Raw genomic sequence first — 22525 nt, forward strand, 5'->3', positions numbered from 1 at the left:
TGCTTAAAATGGATGACATGAGTGCAAAACGAATTGCACTCCTTTGATCCATAGGAGAAGCCCAGCCAAACAAGCTTTCCATTAAGTAATTTCACCCTTCCTATCAGGGAGAGAGGGAGATTTCCCAAAGGCAACATATTTTGCTTAAAAATTGATATAGTGGGTGTCACATTTAGCTTACTAAAGTTGGTAATGGTAACCCCCTGGTTTGATTTTTTTTTTTTAACCACTTCAGCCCCCGAAGAATTGGCCCCTTAATGACCAGAGAACTTTTTAAAATGTGGCACCGCGCTGATTTAACTAGTAATTAAGTGATCATGCAATGCTGTACCCAAATGAAATTTGCGTCCTTTTTTTCCCACAAATAGAGATTTCTTTTGATGGTATCTGATTGCCTCTGCAATTAAATTTTTTTGCTATATAACCGTAAAAAAATTAAAATTTTGAAAAAAAATATATTTTCTATTTTTTGTAATAAAAAAAAAACAATAAACTAAATTTAGCCCAAAATGTATTCAGCCACATGTCTTTGGTAAAAAAATGTTAATAAGCGTAAATGTAATGGTTTGCGCAAAATTTATAAGGGCAGATCCACGTAGCGCGGCACATATATCCGCCGGGTGTAGCGTATCTAAGATACATTACGCGGCCGTAACTTTTTTTTTTTTTTCGAATCCTCAAAGAATTTTCGCCGTAAGTTACAGCGGCGTAGTGTATCTTTGGCGGCGTAAGGGCGCGGAATTCAAATGGATGTAATGGGGGCGTGTTTTATGTAAATACGTTGTGACCCGACGTAAACAACGTTTTTTTTTTAACGGCGCATGTGCCGTCCGTGGGGGTATCCCAGTGCGCATTCTCGAAATGAAACCGGAACAAGCCAATGTTTAAGACGGTGACGTCATTCTACGCAAATCCCTATTCGCGAACGACTTACGCAAACGACTTAAAAAATTCAAAATGCGAGGCGGGAACGACGGCCATACTTAACATTGAGTACGCCTCATAATAGCAGGTTTAACTATACGCCGGAAAAAGCCGAACGCAAACGACGTAAAAAATTTCTAAGGGCGTAAATTATTGATTTCACTCCTCACTACCTATCATAGTTTCGAAGGCTATAAAATGCCAAGATAGCACAAACCCCCCAAATGACCCCATTTTGGAAATAAAACACTTCAAGCTATTTGCTGAGACATGCCTTTGAAATTTAAAAAAAGAAAAAAAAATCGACTTTTCTTTCTTAATTTTCAAAAACAAATAAGAGCTGCAAAATCCTCACCATGCCTCTTAGCAAATACATTGGGATGTCTACTTTCCAAAATAGGTTAAAAAAATGTACTATCTTGACATTTCAAGGCTTCTGTAACTGTGATAAGTAAAATCACAATTTTACGCCTTTAAAAAGCCTGAAGTCGGTGCTTGGTTTTTGAGGTTTTGTACATGGCTAGGCTCCCAAAAAGTGTCACACATGTGGTATCCCGTATTCAGGAGAAGCAGCATAATGAATTTTGGGGTGCAATACATAATTTAGTGACATCTTTGTGCAAAAAATAAATATTCCATGGACTCAACATGCCTACCAGCAAATAGCTTGGGGTGTCTACTTTTTAAAAAGGAGGGGGAGGGTTGAACTGTCCTGGCATTTTATGCACAACATTAGAAGCTTATGTCACACATCACCCGCTCTTCTAACCACTTAAAGACAAAGCACTTTCTAACACTTTTTGTTTACATTTAAAAAAATTTTTTTTTTTTGCTAGAAAATTGCTTTTTTTAAAGCAAAGGCCCTACAGATTAAAATAGTGGGTGTTGCATTTTTTTTTCACACAGTATATGCGCAGCGATTTTTCAAATGCAATTTTTTGGGGAAAAAAATACTTTTAATATTTTTTTTTATTTCAATAGTTTTTATTGTTGTGCATTTCCAAGTTACAAACATTGTTGCTTAGATGCATTACAGTGTAAGAAGCAGGTAAACATATGCATATATGAAACATAATCATGAATACGTAAATTGTCTTTTGATTAGATAATTGGTCAAATAATTTCAATAACCTTATACTGTAAGTTATTCCAGGGTTACAACGTTGCTCAACGATCTAGAGGAAATGCAACAAACATTTTTTAGGTTTGTGGGGGTCAGAAAAAAGGGGGGAGGGGGTAGGAAGGGAACCTGCATGAGTGTTTATGTAGATTTATGTTGCGGTAATTCCCTTATACCAGCTAGACCACAAGTTCCAACTTTGTCTCAGTTTGGTGTTAGATTGATTGATGTTGAATAGAAGTGTCTCGTAATCATGGTGGGTCTGTATCATTATAATTACATCTTGAACAACTGGGGTTTGGTATTTTTCCAGAGTTTTGTTATGCTACGCCTAGCTGGCAGTAATATGTGGGTTATAACTTTTCTGTGAGCTATAGGTATGAGATCAATATTTAGGTTCAGTAGATCTAGATCTGGTGATGGTTTGATGGTTAAATCTGTGATTTGTGAAAGGATCGAGAATACTTCCTGCCAGTATTTTGTTAGATGTGGGCAATCCCATAGAATGTGGATTAAAGATCCCTTCAATCCGCATTTGCTCCAGCATATAGGGGATGTTTGATGGTCAAATTTAGCTATTTTATCAGGGGTTAAGTACCTCTTTTGAATGATGTTTTGTGTGAGTTCCCACCGCGCTGTGCATTGTGTGGCGTCGTATGTAGATTTGATAGCTTTCTGCCATTCTGTTTCTGAGTATGAATTGCCTAGATCTCGCTCCCATTGATCGAAAGTCAGGGAGTGGTGGAATTGTTTTTTTTTTTTTCCTGTAGAAGGTTATAGAATAAGGAAATACCTTTATTTCCTAGGACTTGAGGTGAGTAAAATGTAATAACTTGTGTAGTGATTGAGGTTAGAAGTTGTGGGTTGCTTTTAGGACAGTGTGTGATTTGTATATATTGGTATTGTGGGTCTAGATTTAGCTCAGTTTTAAGAGTATGGAAAGGTTTGATCGTGTCATTGTGCAGAAGTTTGTGAAGGAGTGTGGGATCTTGTTTGGACCAATTGTGTGTGTGAAGATCAGATACAAGCAAGTTAAGGATTGATAGAGGTACGTTTATGCGTGCTGTTGGAGTGTTTCTCCAGGTGGTAGATGTGAGTTTACGCCATGCTCTGACTGTGGCTGCCATAGTTAATGGAAGAAATTTGGAGGGTATTGTTTTCGGATGTATACTACATATCCATTTATTTTTTATTTTTACCCGGGATTATATATTGCTCTATGTTTCCCAATCTAGTAGAGGGTGATGGAAAGAACCATTCTTTAAGTTGGGCTAGGATGCTTGCTGTGTGGTATTCTGCAATATCTACTAGTCCTGAACCCCCTACCGATCTATGTTTGATTGAACTACTTTTAGCCCACTCGTGTTTTTTTCCCTGCCCATATGAATCGTTGGAAGGATGATTGGAGGGAGTTGGTGTAGCTTTTAGGTATAGGGATGGGTAAGGTTCGGAAGAGGTATAGCAGTTGTGGGAGAGTGGTCATCCTAAACGCCGCCAGTTTCCCGGCCCATGAGAATTCATGTTTTCCTAGATGGTGGAGAGACTGGGTAAATTTTTGTCTATATCTGGTGTAGTTTTCTTTGAAAAGGTTCTTTAAGTGTCTTGTTAGGGTGGTTCCAAGATATTCTATGCCTTTTTCTACCCATTGAAATGGGAACTGCGCTGCTAGGAGATTATGGGTTGTGCCATCTATCCCTATGTCTAGGATATGTGATTTAGTTGTTTTAGCTTTGTAGTATGACACTGTGCCAAATTTACGTAGTAAGGACTGCACTGCTGGTAGAGACGAATGTGGGTGTGTGAGTATCAGTATAATGTCGTCTGCGAACAGGCTTATCTTATGGTTGTATTCTCCCACTGGGAGACCTGAGATTAGTTTGGAATTTCCAATGCTTTTAGCCAATGGTTCAATAGACAGATTAAAGATAAGGGGTGATAGGGGGCATCCATGGTGTGTGCCATAAGAACCTCTCTCATATATCCCCAGTGAACTCTATCGAATGCCTTCTCTGCGTCTAGCAAAAGCAGCAGAGAAGGCGCTCTTTTGGTGTTGGATGAGGGCTATGATTCTTCTCGTGGCATCGGATGATTGCCTGCCTTTGATGAATCTTGTTTGGTCTGCATTAACGAGGAGAAGTTTGGATACCCTAAGGGCTAAACATTTTGTGTATAATTTTAAATCTGCATTGAGTAGGGAGATAGGTCGAAAATTTTGGGGGATGTCTGGATTCTTACCTGGTTTGGGTAGGGCAACAACTACAGCTGACAATATTTCAGGGGGAAACATGGAGGAGGAGGCAGCGTCATTGTAGAGATTTTGACGGTGGGGGTTAAGCATATATTCAAATGGTTTGTAGCATTCTCCTTGGAGGCCATCAGGGCCAGGAGATTTACCAGATGGAAGGGAGTGGATTGCTTGGGCAATTTCTTGTTTTGAAAAGGGAGAGTTCAGCTCTTTCAGGTGGTCTTCGCTAAGGATAGGGAGATGTATTTTGGACAGGAATTGTTGGATAAGATCTTAAGAGGGTTGGGGGGTGTCTTTGTCATATTTTTAGGTTGTACAGGGAGTCGTAATACGAGCTAAAAGCATTGGCTATATCTTGTGGGTTAATTATTTTTTCACTTGTAGGGTGGAATATATGGGGGATTATGGTCTTGATACGTTGGCCATGGTTACATTGAGGCATGGCCTTCCCTGCTTTATTAGTGGTTGAGTAGGATGTGCCCTTGGGCTTGCAATGTGCTTTTTCGTAAGAATTTAAGAGAGGTGCTCTCATTTCTTGGCGGAGGGCTAGCAATTACATTTTTAAGTTGGGTTTAACTTATTTTGGGCATCGGTGCTTGAGATTGCATTGGTAAGCTCTTCTAAACGCTGCGTAATTCTCTTTTTTGCCAATAAGCTTAATTGGATCAATATTCCTCTTATGAAGGCTTTATGTGCCATCTAGGGGGTAGAGGGGTGGGAGACAGATCCTTGATTGATTAGAAAAAAGTCAGTCAATTGGTCACGAATTTGTTCAGCGTATGAGGACATTTGCATGACTTGGGTGTTGGCTCTCCAGATTCTCGATGGGTTTGAGGATGTAGAGGGTGCAATGGTGATTCTCACAGGGGCATGGTCCGACCATGTAATGGGATCTATAGATGAATTTTGATTTTTTTTTTGTAGGACTTGTCAACTAGGAAATAGTCTATTCAGGAGTAGGAGTTGTGTGGGGCCGAGAAATAGGTGTAGTCTTTTTCCATCGTGTGTAGGCGTCTCCATACGTCATGAAGATCGTGGGTTTAAAGAAAGTTCATCATGGGTGAAGGATGCCTGGGGGTGGGGTTGGAGGTATCCAGTGTGTGATACGGGACTATGTTGAAATCTCTGCATACGATCAAGGAGCCTTGTCTATGTTTGTTGATTTTTTTCATCATCTTGTTTAAAAAACGTATTTGATGCAAATTTGGGGCGTATATGCACGCTAGGGTATACTTGGTGCCTGCTATAGTGCAAATCGGGAACATAAATCTTCCATTGGGGTCAGAAACTTTCATGCAGAGAGTAAAGTCTGTGGGTTTATTAATTGCCACCAATATTCCTCTTTTCTTTTTGACTTGGTTAGAGGCTAGGAAGATGTGCCGGAAGTCTTTGTGGTGACATGGAGGGGATGCAGAGTCAATAAAGTGGGTTTCCTGGGTGCAGATTATGTCGCAGTGGGACTGTTTAGCTGTCTGCCACAATGCTGATCTTTTCGCGGGATGGTTTATCCCTTTCACATTTATTGAGAGGATTTTAAGTGCCATGGGGTGTGTGTAGTCTTAATATCGTTAGAGCACTCACAGTTCTGTTGGGGTGAGTGGTGGTTGTTTCTTCAAGGAAGGTCTTTCGGTTCAGTTGGGCTCCATGGTGGTTGCTAAGTTCATTGCTATGTGGTTCTTCATTGCATTCTCTTGGGGTACACCCTGAGGTCTCATGCATGGGGGGTAAAACAAAAAGGGTGTCAACATGAAACAAATTCGAAACTTTCATAACTGTGCAACCTTTGGCAAAATTAGTTAGGTTGCTTCAAACAGAGTGGGGGGAGAAACAGTTCAAATGGAACTAGCATGGCGGCCTGGGAGCCACTAAAGAGACATTAATTGCATGAGTATGGTAACACCGATTTGTTAGGTGTCAGCGGTTTCTATTGCGGGTCCCGGATTGAGACGTGGATCAAGGTGGAGGGATTTTGGCAGGCATGTTGTGAGCTCCATGTTGGGGGACTTGGGTGGGTAAGATGCCCTATTCCCCAAGCAAAGAGAGACTGTGTTCTAGAAAGGAGATAGTGTGTGGTTCCATTGTGTTCCACACTGATTTTGGTGGGGTGTTTCTATTTATATGGAATTTTGTTGTTGCAGAGCAATTTGGTAATCGTATTGAGCTGTCTGCATAGATCCAGAGTATACTTGGATAGGTCAGCATATATTTGTATATTAGAGTAGGGATCAGGGAGTTTCCCTAAGGTACATGACTTCCGCAGTATTTGTTCATTAGTGGCGAAAAAATGCACCCTCATGAGCACATCTCTGGGCGTTTCGTTGGGTAGGAAAGTGGGTTTGGGTATATGATGTATACAATTGATCGTTAGGTCTAGCAGGGTTAATTCTGGCACAAGAGAGTTGAAGAGCTCTGTAGCGTATTTTGTGAGGTCTTGGGCAGGCACAGTTTCTGAAACCCCCTTTAGTTTCACATTGTTGCGTCTCGATCGATCTTTGAGGTCTGTGATTTTTGCACGCATCTAGTGCCTTTCTTCCTCACTTTCCTCATTGGCATCTATTATGAAATTGTCTGTAGCAGCAAAATCTGTTACTGCATGTTCAACCTGGATAACTCTTTCTCCCATCATGGACAGTTCTTTGGAGAATTTATACTGTAGGTGATATTGGTAAAGTATGCCTGCAGAGAGCGGTGTAGTGTGAGAAGCATCTCTTTAAGCTGCGTGTCCAATACAGGCTGATTAGCTGTGGGGAAACTGGCAATGGGGGAGTGGAGCTCTGCTTGTTCTTTATCATGGGGTATTGTGTGACTTACCCCTGTGTCTGTAGCTGCTGGGTCCAGTCTCATTCTAGCTTTAGCTGAGCTAGAGCAGGGAGGGCTGTGGAGGGGAGATCTGCTTCTGGGGGGGATCCAGTACTCCAGTCAGCATCAGGAAGGTCCGAGTAATGGTTTTCTGTGTGGTGTGGAGAAGGGGGCCGCTCAGCCGACGCCATCTTGGCCTCCTCAACCTTCAGGCCAGTGAAAGTAAGCTGTTAGTTTCTTCAGCTTACAGTCCCCCTGCCGTTTCCGTGACATCTCCGGGATGTAGTGGCCGCTGTCTGGGTTCTGTGTGAAAGGTTAATGAGGTTTGTCGGCGCTTTGAAATTCTGTCCATCGCTGGTGTCTATGTTAGGGCTCCGGAGGTCCTCTCTCAGGTAGCCATCTGCCGCTAGCCACACCCCCCACTTTTTTAGTTTTAATGCACTAAAACACACTATATTGCCCAAATGTTTGATGAAATAAAAAAGATTATCTTATGCCGAGCACATGGATACCAAACACGACATGCTTTAAAATTGCACACAAACGTGCTGCGGCGACAAACTACATACATTTGTAAAAGCCTTTAAAAGCCTTTACAGGTTACCACTTTATATTTACAGAGAAAGTCTTCTAACTTCTAAAATTACTGCCCTCAATCTGGCGTTCGCAGTGATACCTCACATGCATGGTGCAATTGCTGTTTACATACGACACCAAACCGACACTTGCGTTCACCTTTACACACAAGCATGTGGGACAAGGGTGCCTTTATTTTAAATTATTATTTATTTTGCTTTTTTCTTTTCTTTTTAAACTTTCATTTTTTTTATAATTTGTATTGTTATCTCAGGGAATGTAATATCCCCTATGATAGCAATAAGTAGTGACAGGTACTCTTTTTTGAAAAAATTGGTGTCTATAAGGCCCCATACACACGGGAGAATTTATCCGCGAATACGGTCCAGCGGACCGTTTCCACGGATAAATCCTCTCAAAGATATCCGCTGATTTCGATGGGATGGAGTGTACACACCATCCCATTGAAATCCGCGCGGAAATCCTCTGGCAATGACGTGTCGCGCCGTCGCCGCGATTATGACGCGGCGACGGGCGCGACGCTGTCATATAAGGAATTCCACGCATGCGTCAAATCATTACGACGCGTGCGGGGAATCCCTTTGGACGGATGGATCCGGTAAGTCTGTACAGACGAGCGGATCTATCCGTTGGAATGGATTCCAGCAGATGGATATGTTGTGCAGCACAACAAATATTCGATCTGCTGGAATCCATTCCAGAGGAGATTTCTCCGCGGAAAGAGATCCGCTGGCGTGTACACACCATAGAATCTATCCGCAGAAACCCATTTGCTGGGATTTATCTGCGGATGGATTCTATCGTGTGTATGGGGCCTTAGACCCTATATCTCCCATCTGCCCTCAAAGCATCTGACCACACCAAGATCGGTGTGAGAAAATGCTTTCCCAATTTCCCAATGGCGTGTCATGAAATGCTAGTAGCTTCTGGTTTCTTAGGCCATAAAGATGATTGGAGTTATTCTGGTCTCCGATCTGCTCTATGGTTAGTTGGGCGGAACCACCGGCTGCGTTCTCAGGTTCCCCGGTGGGACAGGAGAGCCAGAGAAAACCATGGAAGACGGTGGGAGGAGGGGGGTGTTCCCTCCCACTGCTTGTAAAAGCAGTCTAGAGGCTAATTAGCTGCTAGGACTGCTTTTGCATGAAAGCCGACCACTGGCTGAAAAGGATGATACCTAAACCTACAGGCATCATTCTAGTATAATCACTCAAATTCCAGCAACATACCATTACGTTGCTGGTACTTGTTGGGCATATAATGTAATGTTATTTTTTTCATGCAGCCAGTGGGCTGAACAAAAAAAAGAGATTAATCGGTGGGTATGCCCACCATTAGAATGCCGCCCTTCATCCACCCACTTATGGGCATACATGCACCATTTTTTTTAGTTGTGGTGGTGAAATCACCTCCTACAGTGCTGGAGTCTTTGATTTATGTATCATGAGAGCAAACGCTGTTGCTGTCAAGATAAATAAATCAGTGCTGCAGCTGAATGGCGTACCCGAAAAGCAAACAATGGTAATGATAAAACATTAACTCAATAAAACAACTTGATATTTAAACGCAATCTGTGCCTAAAAAATATATGCCGAACCATGGGGGCAGTCCGCCCCTAATGTTAGGAGCAAATTGCTCCTCCACCCCCACCCCCACCCGAGGACAACAGAGTTCATTATCATTGAAGTACATTAACTGCAAGATCTGCTCGTATGGTGTCCTGGTCATGGAGGCAGAGAACGTGGGCATATGGTGAATTGGGTCAGTGAATATGACCGCAACTCACTTTTTTTTAACTATGCCCATGAGGAGAAATAGGCCGTAATAGGTTTCCAATCTCTGGCAAGGATCAACTGGGGATTAGTGGTGATGAATTGATCAGCATACAAATTGCTTTGGTCCACAACAAATCTATAAAGATCTTCCATGAAAAACAGCGAATAAAAATCAAGTGATGTAAAATCAACTGTCTCCATCTGAATTCCTGGGTTGGCCAGTGAATGGGGGGAAGTACGAGTGCTGCAGAAGTGGTGGGCTCCCAATTCGGATCGGCAAATGCAGCAGGAAGGGCACTATGGGCTTGATGGGCCTGCCTTTGTCTTCTTGGTGGCTACAGGACTCTACTTGTGCTAGCCACCTCACCATCTTAAACTGCACTTGTGGGAGTCGCCGCGTCACCAAGTGTTACTGCAGTGCTGGATGTACGACCAGGATGTACTAGGCCGCTGGTGCTTGCCAGTTCACCAGAAGGATGAGCGACACTAGCACTGGATCTCTGCTCCATACAAGAGCCCTGCGGTTCTTGCACCTTGCAGAAGAACGGGGTTGGGTATGCCTGACCTTGGCAGGGACCACTACTCCGTCGTCAGAGCTATCTGTCAGGGTGCCGCTGCGTATTCTGAGCCTGAATCTGACAGATTGGTGACTTCCTCTACACTCTCAACTGTCATGCTCAGAAACATGTAGGCCTCTTCACTAGTGTACCTTTGATTGGACATTTTGGCCTCTAAATTTACTGGTACAACTAGTGAAACTCACAGGAAAAAAAAGCACCTGACTGTCATTGACTGCTTCAAACACCACCAAAAAAACTGATAGCATTCGCAGGGATCAGGCCTGACTCTGCGAATGCTGCAGTTATGTGTTTTTTGTTTTGTAAGTGACAGTGATCGATTGATACTGCACTTGGGTGGGTTGGACTGGGCTTGGCGGGGCTAAACGCAGGTGCTAGCAGATATCTGGGCTGAACCCGCTAAAGCTGAATTTTTAGGAACCCTAACTATTGGGGACGCTAGTATAGATCTGATCAGATCAAATATATTGATCCGTTCAGACACTATACTATTAAGGGAAGTGTATGTTTTGCATGGGTGTTAGCGCTACTGGCACTAATCTGACGCTGCCTGGGGTGATGCCGACCCTAACGCTAAAACCTAACTGATGTCACCCACTGGGTGATCAGGGAGTCAAACCTTTATTGAGTAATATACGGTGGGTGCCCTGGCGCTATAAAAAGCAAACTAACTAACTAGCGTCACCTGTAACACTAATACAGTGATTAGTGGTATCAGGGGGTGAAAGGCATAGCTGTGGGGTGATCAAGGGGTTAAACATTTGTTAGGGGGTTTAGGGGGGTCCCTAGACCTATCTGGGGCTACTACTAAGTACTCTAACACTGATTATTGTCACAAATACATCAGTACAGTGATAAAAAAAATATATAAACACTACACTGGGTGACACTGTGACAGGGTTAACTGGGGGGTTTGGGGGGTGACAAGTGTACCTATGTGTACTGTGTCAGTGTAGTGTTGGTGCAATGTACTGTGAGATGTCCTCTCTCCTCTCTCTGGAACAGAAAATAGTTCCACGAGGGGAGATGACATCACTTCCCCCTGCCTGTGTTTACACTTACAGGCAGGGGAAGTATTTTATTCGCCAGAACTGATCACCAGGTCCAGGCCAAAAATCATTGGCCTGGGCCTGGAGACTGATCGGTTCTGAAGCGAATCCGATTGCCCAGCCAAGCCAACTTGCCGCAGTATAACTGTGGCGACTGCTTTGGAACTGGTAATTGAATACATTAATATCAAAAAACAAAAAGATAATAAGACAGTTGAGGCAGAAATTACAGATATTTTCAGTTTTATTTAAGAGATTTATATTTGATGGACAATTTACACAAGTAAATACTCTTCAAAAAACATTGCAACTAGGTTGTAACTGAAATGGGCCCAGAGAACGCTTCATTGCACGTTGTTTTACTTTCTGTAATTTCTGATGTAGCCTGTTGTGCAGGGTGGATTTATCTGTACTTGGAGGTGAGGACTGCAGAGACTAGAGCAAGGAATTTGTCAAAGGCAGCCTGAACCTCGGGAGTGAAATCACCAGGGAAGTGAGAAGCCAAGACCACTTGGATAGTGTGATTCAGCAGCTGCAAAGAGAAATAGAGAATATATTATTTTTGTGTAAATAGACAGACTTGTATTATTTAATAAGGACAGTAACTGCTTTTTAAAATTGTGTTTTTTAATTTAATGTACTCTTAAAAGAGAAGTAAGGGTTTGGGGGTTATTGTAGAATCATACTTACCTAGGTGGATGCAGCATCAGTCTGATGCTACATCTGTCCCCTGGTGCCTCTTCACTGAGAACCTGTGCGATCGAATACTACCGTTGGCTCAGTTCTCTCAGCTCCCGAGCAGAAATCTGCTGACTGTCTAACAGCAGCTTTCCTGCTCTGCTCTTCCACGCTCACTGGAGCGCTGAGCTGTGGAGGGGTAGGAAGCGGCCGTCTCAGCCTCTCAGCTGCTCGCTGAGAGGCTGAGATGGCCATCAGCCCAGGCACCTGGCGGATCCAGACTCCCAGAGTCGGGAAGACGCATGCCTGGACTGATCTGTGTGACGTCAGAAGAGAGCAGACTTCAGACCGCTCTCTGCTGAAAACGGGTGACAGGAGTGCAAAACTAATTACACTCCTGTCACCCATAGAAAAAGCCCAGCCAAACAAGCTCAAGCTGGACTTCTCCTTTAAAGGTTACAGAGCAAACTGCTTCTCTTAAAAGGTACCCAATGGAGGTTTCTGGTGGAAGGTGCTCTTCTCCAAATCAAGGGATACAATACTACCATAACTTTCCTGCCTATAATGGTTACTCTTTGGCTTTAATACCTTCCAAGTTAATGACCCAAAACAAATATGCATATCAAGAGTTTTGACTTCACATTTTATTGACTCAAAAAAAAAAAAAAATTGAATGAAGGGAATAATCATGACAGACCAGAAGTTAGTATTTTTAGATAGGTGGGCAGTAACAGCCTCTATGTTTGTCATGAAAACTTTCCTAAAGACTGACACAAAAGTTACAGTATATTGGTCACCTAAATACTATATAATGCTGTAAACACATTTAAGAGCAATGCACTTTATTCACCGGAATCAAGTTATCTTATTATTGTATAGAAATATTCAGTGTTACTTACAGCAAAGTTTCCTGGATCCACTCTTAGGTTGTAGGCATGCAGGTCACTGAGGGAGGACAGGTTGCCAGCAAGGTCATCCAGGTGATGGGCGGCACCTACAAGGGCATTTATAATCTTTCCACCATGTGTGTTGAGGTCAGCAGAGCCAGGGGTCTGGTCAAAGTGGGTGAAATAAGTCTTGGTCTGGGGGAAGCTAAGGAGAAGCCTAAACATAAAAAATAAAAAATAAAACAGATATTAATACATTGAAATTATTAGAAATAAATCACACCTTTCTGACCTGATATGATGCTTCTCTGGTTAATATGGTAGGTTATAGTAATAACTACGGTAATTCCCTGTTAAACTGTAAGCATTTAGTAAGCACATTTTTCCTTTAGCTACTGTTTGTATAGACACCAGGAAATCAAAGTTATCAAATTTGTATTCCTTCACTGATGTTAACACTAGCAGAAGAACGGTGCTGTCCTTCAAGAGATTGACCTTAGACAAAATGATTTCCGTGTTTAATGCCTTGATGGTAACTATTTGCACACAGATGGTACATAATGTGTGATATATAAAATACCAGTAGTAGCAATCATTAAAGTGGTTGTAAACCCACTATTTGGACTTTTACCTACAGGTAAGCCTACAACAAGGCTTACCTGTAGGTAAGGAGAATATCTCCTAAACCTGCACGGTTTAGGAGATATTACCCCCGCAATGCGGGCGGTGCATGCGCAGGGGGGACTCCACGGCTGAAGGACCGGCATCGCCGGACCCTGCCGATTTTAAATCTCCCGCGCGCACGCGCGGGAGTGACGTCATCGCCGCTCCAGCCAATCACAGCGCTGGAGCGGCGATACCCGGAAGACACGCCGGAGCAAGATGACATCCTGCTCGGCGTGGACCAGGTAAGTGGTACACACCTCGTTCCGAGGTAAGTATTTCATAATAGGCTAGTATGCGGTGCATACTAGCCTATTATGCCTTTTGCATTGCAGGTTTGGGGGGGGGAAAAAAAGTTTATGCGGTTTACAACCGCTTTAAGGACCTGCACCATGGGTGCTCAACATGTGGCACTCCAGCTTTTGTGGAACTACAAGTCCCATGAGGCATTGCAAGGCACTGACAGTTACAAACATTACTCTGAGAGGCATGATAGGACTTGTAGTTCCACAACATCTGGAGGGCCAGCACCCATGACTTACATCTATCTCTCAATTTTCTTTGATGGTTGACTTCCCCTGAATTTTTTTTTTTTCGTTTTGTAGGGTAGGGACAGGTTATAAATTATATCAGTAGTATCTTAGCTTTTTAAAAAGACTATACACATAGATCATCGAACTAGAATGACGTAACCCATGTAATGAAAAATAGTTTGTAAGTTTAACTTGTTACATTAACCTAAGAACTCCTATGCTGATACATTAAACATCCAGTTGAAATTGCACACTGTATTTGTCTATATAAAATATAACCAATAATAAAAGAACCTTACCTGGTCAAAGCCTCAGAGCCCAGAGCACTGCCCTGAGATCCAATCTTTCCGACTATGGAAAGCACAGCAGACTTCTCACTTGCAGATAGACTCATTGTGATGATCGGGAGTTAGTGTAGTCACGTTAGATCAGCTTGGCAACTCAAGAAAGATCCACGTTAAACTGAAAATCTTGCCAGTTTTTAAAGCATTAAGATACCATTCACAATGGTCAAGATGCATTTTTATTGGCTGAAAACTGCATACCACCCATTAGAACTGACTTATCTTCTGAACCATACATGCTTTATGTGCTGATATAGGGTAAGCATCTTATCACTGTATACTGATTACAAAGCATATACACTCCATTTGTGTTTACTAAGCTTTTGCTGATCGTTGCAGTTTAACATATTAAATTACACATATATTTTAAATGTACTCAATTAGATAGCATTTGAGTTGAAAACGATAGTTGTGATTGTTTTACTTAATGTTTTATCTTTTTTCTATCCTTTTGGTTATCCAGAATACCAATCAAGTGTAGTTTTAACATAAAAAGTCAATTTATTTCAAAACAACATCATACTTGCACCTTATATATTATTATTTTGAAAGTAACTAGATTTCTTGTTAGGCACTTGACTAAAGCATGTCTAGTACACAGTCTAGTACACAGTGAGGCAGATTTACTAAAACTGGAGCACAAGGAATCTGGGGCGAAATCCTCAAAAATCCTGCCTAACTTATTTTTTCCCATTTAAGTTACACTGACTTGGGGCGTGGCCTGGCGCATGGCGGTGTAAGAAGCTGAAGCTGAGAGCTCCCACACACGCCGCGCTCACGATCGACAGCAGACCGCACACACACCGCTAAACAGGTCGGTAATGGGCAGAAAGGGGGGAGGAGACACCTACCATACGCCCGACCCGGGTAGAGACGGCGACATCGACCGGTTTTTTCATAAAATCCGTCTGGAGCAGCGTGACCCCCTTCCATCCAAGATGGCGGCGGCCCGTCCTTCAGGCTCACATCCTCCGTGCCATGGCTCTTCTTCACAGAAATCCTCCTCAGCCATGAGGACTCGCCAGAGGGCCGTTTCACCTCCTGAGTCGGATGCAGGCTCGACCCGCTCGGCATGTCACTCACCCGAATCCCATCGCTCCTACATAAGCTGGGATCTTGAGGCTTACATCAAGGCTCTGCCAACCAGACATGACTTTGAGGCCTGTGTTCAGAGGATGGAATGCTCATATAAACAAGAGATCTCGGAGCTCAGGAGGGATGTTACTAACAGGATAGAGGAGGTGGAACATAGCGTGGAAGAAACGGTCTCCACTCTGCAGGCTCATGAAGTTATTTTAAATGAACATACTGCACAGATCCAGCAGCTCATGCTATCTCAGGACGAACAAGAAAACAGGGCCAGACGCAACAATATACGTGTCCGTGGACTCCCTGAAACGGTGGAAATCAATGATCTGGCCCCAGTGGTTATTGGTATTTTCAATGATCTACTCCAAAAAGACAAGGAGGATCCTATAGAGCTCGATAGGATCCACAGAGCCCTGGGGCCCAAAAACCCTAACCCAGATTATCAAAGGGATGTCATATGCAGAGTTCACTTTTATGCCATTAAAGATGCCATTATGCAGGCTGCTCGGGTACAGGGAACCATTACTTTCAACGAGACCCGCATCCATTTATTACCAGATGTATCTAAACTGACTCTAGACCTTCGCAGGTCACTAAAACCCCTGACAGGGGCACTGCAAGCTAAACAAATCCGCTATAGATGGGGGTTCCCCTTTCAACTCTCTGCTTCCCATGAAGGGAAATCTGCTATATTCCGCACCCTCGGAGATCTCCCCAAATTTCTGGGCACCTTTGAATTGCCACAGATACCCCTGCCGGACTGGCCACTTAAGGCTGCCACCCCTGGATTCCAGCCCTCCTCCGGATGGAAGAGACAGTCCAAGAAGCCGAGACGATCCAGAGCAGAGGCCCCCGGACCACCTGATGATTGAAAAGCGGGGACCCCCCGGGGACCTAACTTTTTTCAGACTCGCTCCCCAGGGAGCTATGGGGTTTGAAGGGGTGGCGGCATTGCAATACGGACTGTTCCAGATCTGTTTTATTATTGTTATTATTATTTTTTTTTGTGTTTCTCTCTTTCATATAGAGTCTCTTTTTCACGGTTTATGATCTGGCACTGTCTTGTACCCTCAGGTTTGATTACAACCCCGATTCCCCGGACCTCTCTAACCTGCCACCCCTGGGCCTTGCCCTGACCCCCTATAGCCGGAGGGCTCTCCTGGCCCCTGCTGCACCTTCCCCCCCTCCTCCCCCTCAGCCCTGAATACACCCCCGTCTTGGGCTGGGGTTGCAATTGGTGTGTGTACTTGTTTTGATGGTGTCCCCCCTGGGTGGTAGATTTAGTGGATCACAAATGGGTGCTTTTGTGCCCTAGGTTTTATGGACAGTCCTGCTTTCTCACTCTCTACCGCTCGGGGGGACCCCTAAATAATCCTACTGTCGATAGTTTGTATAGTTTATATAGTTTGAAAGTTACGGTGTGTGCGGGCATCTCGCTGTGCGCTGTCCGCATTCCCCCACCTAGGAGATTCAGCTGCCGTTTTGGTATCAGCTGATATGTTGCTAGCAACAGTATTAGTGAGGCCCTTGAGGCCACGATGTTTCTTTTCCGTCTGTTTGCTCTTCTTTTTCCTTTCCTTTCCCTTTTCTCTTATCTCTGGAAATCTTACCCACCCTCTTCTCCCCCTCCCCCCCCTATCCCCTGAAGTGGTGTGCTCACTCCTCCCGGATGCCCTCCTAAGCCCCCCTTTATACTGCCTATGGCTACCCCTACTGCCCTGAAGGTTTCCTCTTTAAATTGCCGGGGCCTTAATGTGCCGGAAAAGAGGAGGCAGATACTATATCACTTTCATAAAACGCGTACCCAGCTCCTCCTGCTCCAAGAAACTCACTTTCGATCTGACTCGATCCCTAAACATTTCAGTAAACATTATCCCACTTGGTTCCACAGCTCTAATCCCCTGGCTAAATCTAAAGGGGTCTCCATAGCCTTCCACTCCTCCTTTACCCCAGATGTTCTGGATACAAATGTAGACCCAGCAGGGAGATATATCATGCTTAAACTGTCATACAAAAATATGATATACACTGTCATTAATGTTTATTCTCCCAACCAGGACCAGCCGCAGTTTTTCTCCTCCGTGATCTCTCGCCTGAAGAAATTCAGCACGACGAACATGATCCTGGGTGGGGACTTCAATGTCGCTCTGGTTCCCCGCATCGACACGTCCACAGGTAAGTCCTCGCTCTCGATGGCTGCCCTGACCAGGCTGCGTTCCCTACTGACTGACCTCTCCCTCACTGACGTTTGGAGAGTTCTACATCCCTCCGTTAGGGATTATACCTATTTTTCCCCAGCACACTCCTCGTACAGTAGATTGGACTACCTATTAGTGTCGCAGTCTTTACTTGACCTTTCCCCGACAGCCTCTATCGGAATTAAATTGTGGTCCGACCACGCCCCTGTCCACCTGACCCTTGGAAAGATCCCTCTTTTCAGGCCCCAGTCTTCCTGGAGGCTTAACGATAACCTACTCATGGACTCTGCCTGTATGGCAGATATTGTTCAGACGATTGCACACTTCAATGCAGATCATGCTCGAGATGAAACCAACCCCCTGACTAAATGGGAAGCGTTGAAGTGTGTCTTGCGAGGCAAATTCATCCAACATGGCTCTCGCTTGAAGAAAGCCCGGACTGTTGACATAGCTCGCCTCCTGGACACGATCACCACCTTAGAGGATTCCCATAAGCGTTCGCCGGAACCCGCTAAATTAGTGGATCTGGCTAATGCCCGCAGGGATCTTCTACAAATCTTTACAGACCGGGCCCTAGTGGCCAGGGATAAGGGACGGTTCACACACTACGCCCAAGCCAACAATTGTGGCAGACTCCTGGCGAACACACTACAACCACGTCAGACAAGGAAGCATATCCCCTTCGTGGTCTCCCCTACGGGAGGGAAGGCATGCAGTAATTCGGCGATCGCAGAAGAGTTCCGGCGCTTCTATGAAGGCCTTTATAATCTATCCCCCCGGGCTATGGGATCCCCAACCCAGAGTTTGGGGCCCCCGGATGCGATCTCCTCTTACGTTCAGGACACAGCTCTACCCACCATCCCGCCAGCAGAGGTAGAAGAGATGGAAGCGCCCCTGACGGAGGCGGATTTTCTCCTAGCCATTAAAAAATTAAAGAATGGCAAGAGTCCCGGCCCTGACGGGTTCACCCCCAGATTTTATAAAATATTTGCGCCACAGCTCTCTCCTCTGCTGGCAAAGGCCTTCAGTGCCATCGACGAGACTCTATGCCCTTCCTCGAATCTGTTGCATGCCCAAATAGTAGTTATCCCAAAACCAGGTAAAGACCAATCTCACTGCCCCAACTACAGACCAATCTCCCTGCTAAATGTGGACTTGAAACTATTCACAAAAATTCTTGCGGACCGCATCTCCCCTACACTCCCCGACGTCATACACGGTGACCAAGTGGGTTTTGTCCCGGGCCGAGAGGCCCGTGACAACACCACCAAGACGATACACCTGATTGCGTTCGCTAAACGAAATAGGATCCCGATGTGCCTTTTATCCTGCGATGCGGAAAAAGCCTTCGATAGGGTCAGCTGGCCCTTTCTGAGGGCCACTCTCGTCCAAATTGGTCTGGGTCCGAAGATGCTTGCGCGTATCATGTCCCTATATAGTAGCAAATGGAAAAAGAAAATAATTGCGCTAAACCCAAATACACACTTGTATTAAGCAAGTGTATGTGGAGATCATTATATCTAAATAAATGATCCAATGGAATCGGGAAGTCAGGGTTTTCTACCCTGCTGCTATTGATATATGTGAACCCAGTGATCAACAACATAAACAGTGATAAACCATAACTTCAAATAATTAAGTAAACAATAACAATATTAGTGTTTAAAAAGTCCATAAAGTCCAAGACTAATTTTAAAATAGATGATAAGTCCATATAATGAAATAAGAACACCCGTGAAGAATCCAGAAATGTTTGCAATTAATACACCAGACGTGAATCCTCCACCGATCATGCAGCTGCTTACCAGATATCTTGGTCCTGCCGGACCACTATCCACATATCTCTCAACCAGAGATTTTGTAAGGCGGTAGTAACTCCTTCAATGCACTAAACCACTCCGTGCTCAATGAGGCTCAACGAGGGATATAGAAGACAACAAACAGAGCTCCACATAGCATAAATCCGGATAATTTATTTTTAAAAGAACATAAGCATATGTACATACAACTCACATTTGGGTTGAATAAACCAGCATTTGGCCTGTAACGCCGGCCGGACGTGTCCAGGAACAAAAAGAGGCCACTCGTTTTTGGAGGAATGAAGGGGATGGCGTCCACACGTCACTCAATCCACCCGACGCGTTTCGTGATAAGATCACTTCGTCTCAGGGTACGAGTGGCGTGGGACGCCACCCCTTTATATAGAAATACAAATACAATTAATTGATGAAGCAAATTCACTAACCAAGCCTCGTTCCGGGATTCCCCCATGCACCGGAAGTGTATTGATCCACATCCGGGTCGCAAGTCGTAACACCGCCCAAATGGGCGGACACCTGCAGGACATGTAGAATCCACTACGGCGAGGCGTGGCAGGAACATCTGAGAGGCGGGACCGCAAGGTCACTGCTCCGGATTCAGCAACACAGCTCAAATCGGATGGTGGGATATTGAGTATTGCACACGATCGTACTATATGCGCCATCAAACAACATCCAAACCACCACCCGGCCCGGGAACTGCAAATGCCTATATACATTATATACATTATATGAAAGTTTTAAACCATTAAAATTAATAAAACATTTAAAATAAACATTGGATGTTGGGCTACATCATAACATTGTGAACCAAGCCTCATTATGGATTTACCGCGCATGCGCCCGTCTAAGTGGTTGCGCTCCACAGAGCGGCTCACCGCGATAACCCTGCACATCCATGCACCTCCGCTCCCTCTAAAACAACAGCAGAATAACCTGTCCACGTGAGGTATATAGCTGTTGGCAATTGGATCTGGCTATACTGGACATGTTCTTGACCCATCGGTGCATATCATGCAACCAAAGGAATGTGACCCCTGTCTAAATGACACACTATGAGAAAAAGTAAAAACTTAATTCAATATTACTAAATCCAAATGGACATAAGTTTTGTAGAGAAGTGTTCCTTATTCATAATGATGTCTTAGTGTTGTGTGAGTGACCACACTAGTTAAATATAAAAATTAAAAATTAGAAAAAAGTAATTATATAAAAAATTAAAAATTAATCGAATCTATTGTGTGTGACCACACTAAACCAAAAGGTTATAAATACATATGTACAAAAAGTGAATCTTATTGTATTATATTATGTGAGCGTCATAAATTGATTCCCAATGTTTAGTTGGGTTTTCAGTGCGTGCACATTTCACTCCCAGTGAAAGGTGTTTTAAATAATAAAACTAATATTTTAATATATTAATTATATAAATTAAGAGTGAACAATTCATAATCAATATGGATATTGCACCAATGTTTTCAAATCCATGTCCAGCAGCACATCCCTACTTCTATCATTAAGATAGGCAATCTAGTTGTCTTTAGAGAGAGAGCTAAAAATGTATAAAATATGTCATAAACTAAAATCAGGCATTATTTATAAAAGCATTGATGTCGGTGTCCACATTGAGGCCATAGGGGACATATGTCCTCAACCTGTGGATCCATGCCATTTCTGTTTTAGAGATTTCTCTAATTAGAGAACTTCCCCTCCAGTTGGGCTTATATTTGTCAATGCCCACAAACAAAGTTCCTTCTGGGTTTCTATGATGAACTGAGTCATAATGTCTCGAGACCGAATGGTTTGGAAACCCGCTTCTTATTTTGGCTATATGCTCATTCAGTCTAATTTTAAGTTCTCTTTTAGTCCTCCCCACGTACTGAAGACCACATGGACACTGAAGCAGATAAATCACCCCTTTGCTGGAGCAGGTGATAAATGATTTTACTTCATGGGTTCGTCCAGTGCTGGTGGAGGAAAATTGAGAAATCTTACGATCCTGGCATTTGTTTAGGGAACACACTTGGCAATTTTTACACCTGTGATAACCTGTGAGATTTTGCCAGAAAACTCGTGTTTCCTTGGGAGGATCCTGTACACTTGGGGCCACACTGGCCCCCAAGGAAGAGGCTCCTTGGAATATCACGGATGGTCTCACTGGCAACACAGGTGCAAGCACAAGATCGCTTTGTAATATATGCCAATGTTTCCTAATCAAATGCTTAACATTTCGATGTTGTACTGAGAAGGTGGTTATGAATGGTAGAGAAAAGGTGTTATTCACTTGTTTAGTTTGAGTCTTTAGCAAGGATTCCCTATTCAAATCACGGGCAGATTGTACTGCCTCATCCAATACAAGTGGATCATATCCCTTCTCAAGGAACTTTTTTGATAGAACAGCAGCCTGAGTATCAAAAACTTCAACGTCTGTACAGTTGCGTCTGATCCTGGTATACTGTCCTTGGGGGACTGCCTTCAACCATGGACCATAGTGGCAACTGTCCAGGGGTATGAACGAGTTCCTGTCGGTTGGTTTAAAAAAAGTACTGGTAACGAACTTATCTCCTATTATGCCAATATTCAGATCCAGAAAATTAACCAGACTCTGGCTTGCAGAAAAAGTAAATCTGATGCCTCTGGTGTTATTGTTGAGGGAATTCATAAACAGATCTAAGTCATCTCTCTCTCCATCCCATAGGAGGAGGACGTCGTCGATGTACCTAACCCAAAGTATGACCTCAGGCCTTCGGCAATCATCGACGACGTCCTCCTCCCACTTGGCCATGAAGAGATTTGCCAAACTGGGGGCGTATTTGGCCCCCATGGCTACTCCTCGATCCTGGCGAAAGAAACAGTTATCGAACCAGAAATAGTTGTGACTCGCTGCAAATTGAAGCAGGGTCATGATAAACTCAATCTGGTCTGAGACCAGAGTTGAGTCTCTGGTCAGATAAAATCTCACAGCCTCGAGGCCCAGATCGTGGGGAATTATGGTGTAGAGGGATGTCACATCTGCTGTGACCATCCATACACCTTCCCTAGGGGATAATCCTGACAGCAGGTTGATCACCTGTTTTGTATCTCCAATGAAAGATGGTATATTGCGCACCAATGGCTGCAAATAAAAATCAATGTACTTGCCCACCCGGGACGTGATGGAATCAATCCCACTAACAATGGGACGTCCCGGGGGGCAAGTTTGATTCTTATGGATTTTCGGGAGATAGTA

The 22525-nt window shown here is 43.8% G+C and overlaps 2 protein-coding genes across 5 annotated transcripts in view; one reads left to right on the plus strand and one right to left on the minus strand.

The window, feature by feature from the left end:
- The window catches only part of RALYL (RALY RNA binding protein like), a 1196807-nt gene that overhangs the window by 569725 nt on the left and 604557 nt on the right, over window positions 1-22525 (plus strand). The window lies entirely within an intron of this gene.
- LOC120941239 (hemoglobin subunit alpha-3-like) lies at window positions 11314-14307 on the minus strand. The gene is made up of 3 exons (XM_040354548.1): window positions 14145-14307; window positions 12662-12866; window positions 11314-11616 (listed from the first exon to the last, which is right to left on the minus strand). Exons 1-3 carry the CDS (start codon window positions 14237-14239, stop codon window positions 11488-11490), a joined length of 429 nt encoding a protein of 142 aa, XP_040210482.1. The 5' UTR covers window positions 14240-14307; the 3' UTR covers window positions 11314-11487.

Source organism: Rana temporaria, chromosome 5 (genome assembly GCF_905171775.1).
Source record: "Rana temporaria chromosome 5, aRanTem1.1, whole genome shotgun sequence".
Lineage (NCBI taxonomy): Eukaryota > Metazoa > Chordata > Amphibia > Anura > Ranidae > Rana > Rana temporaria.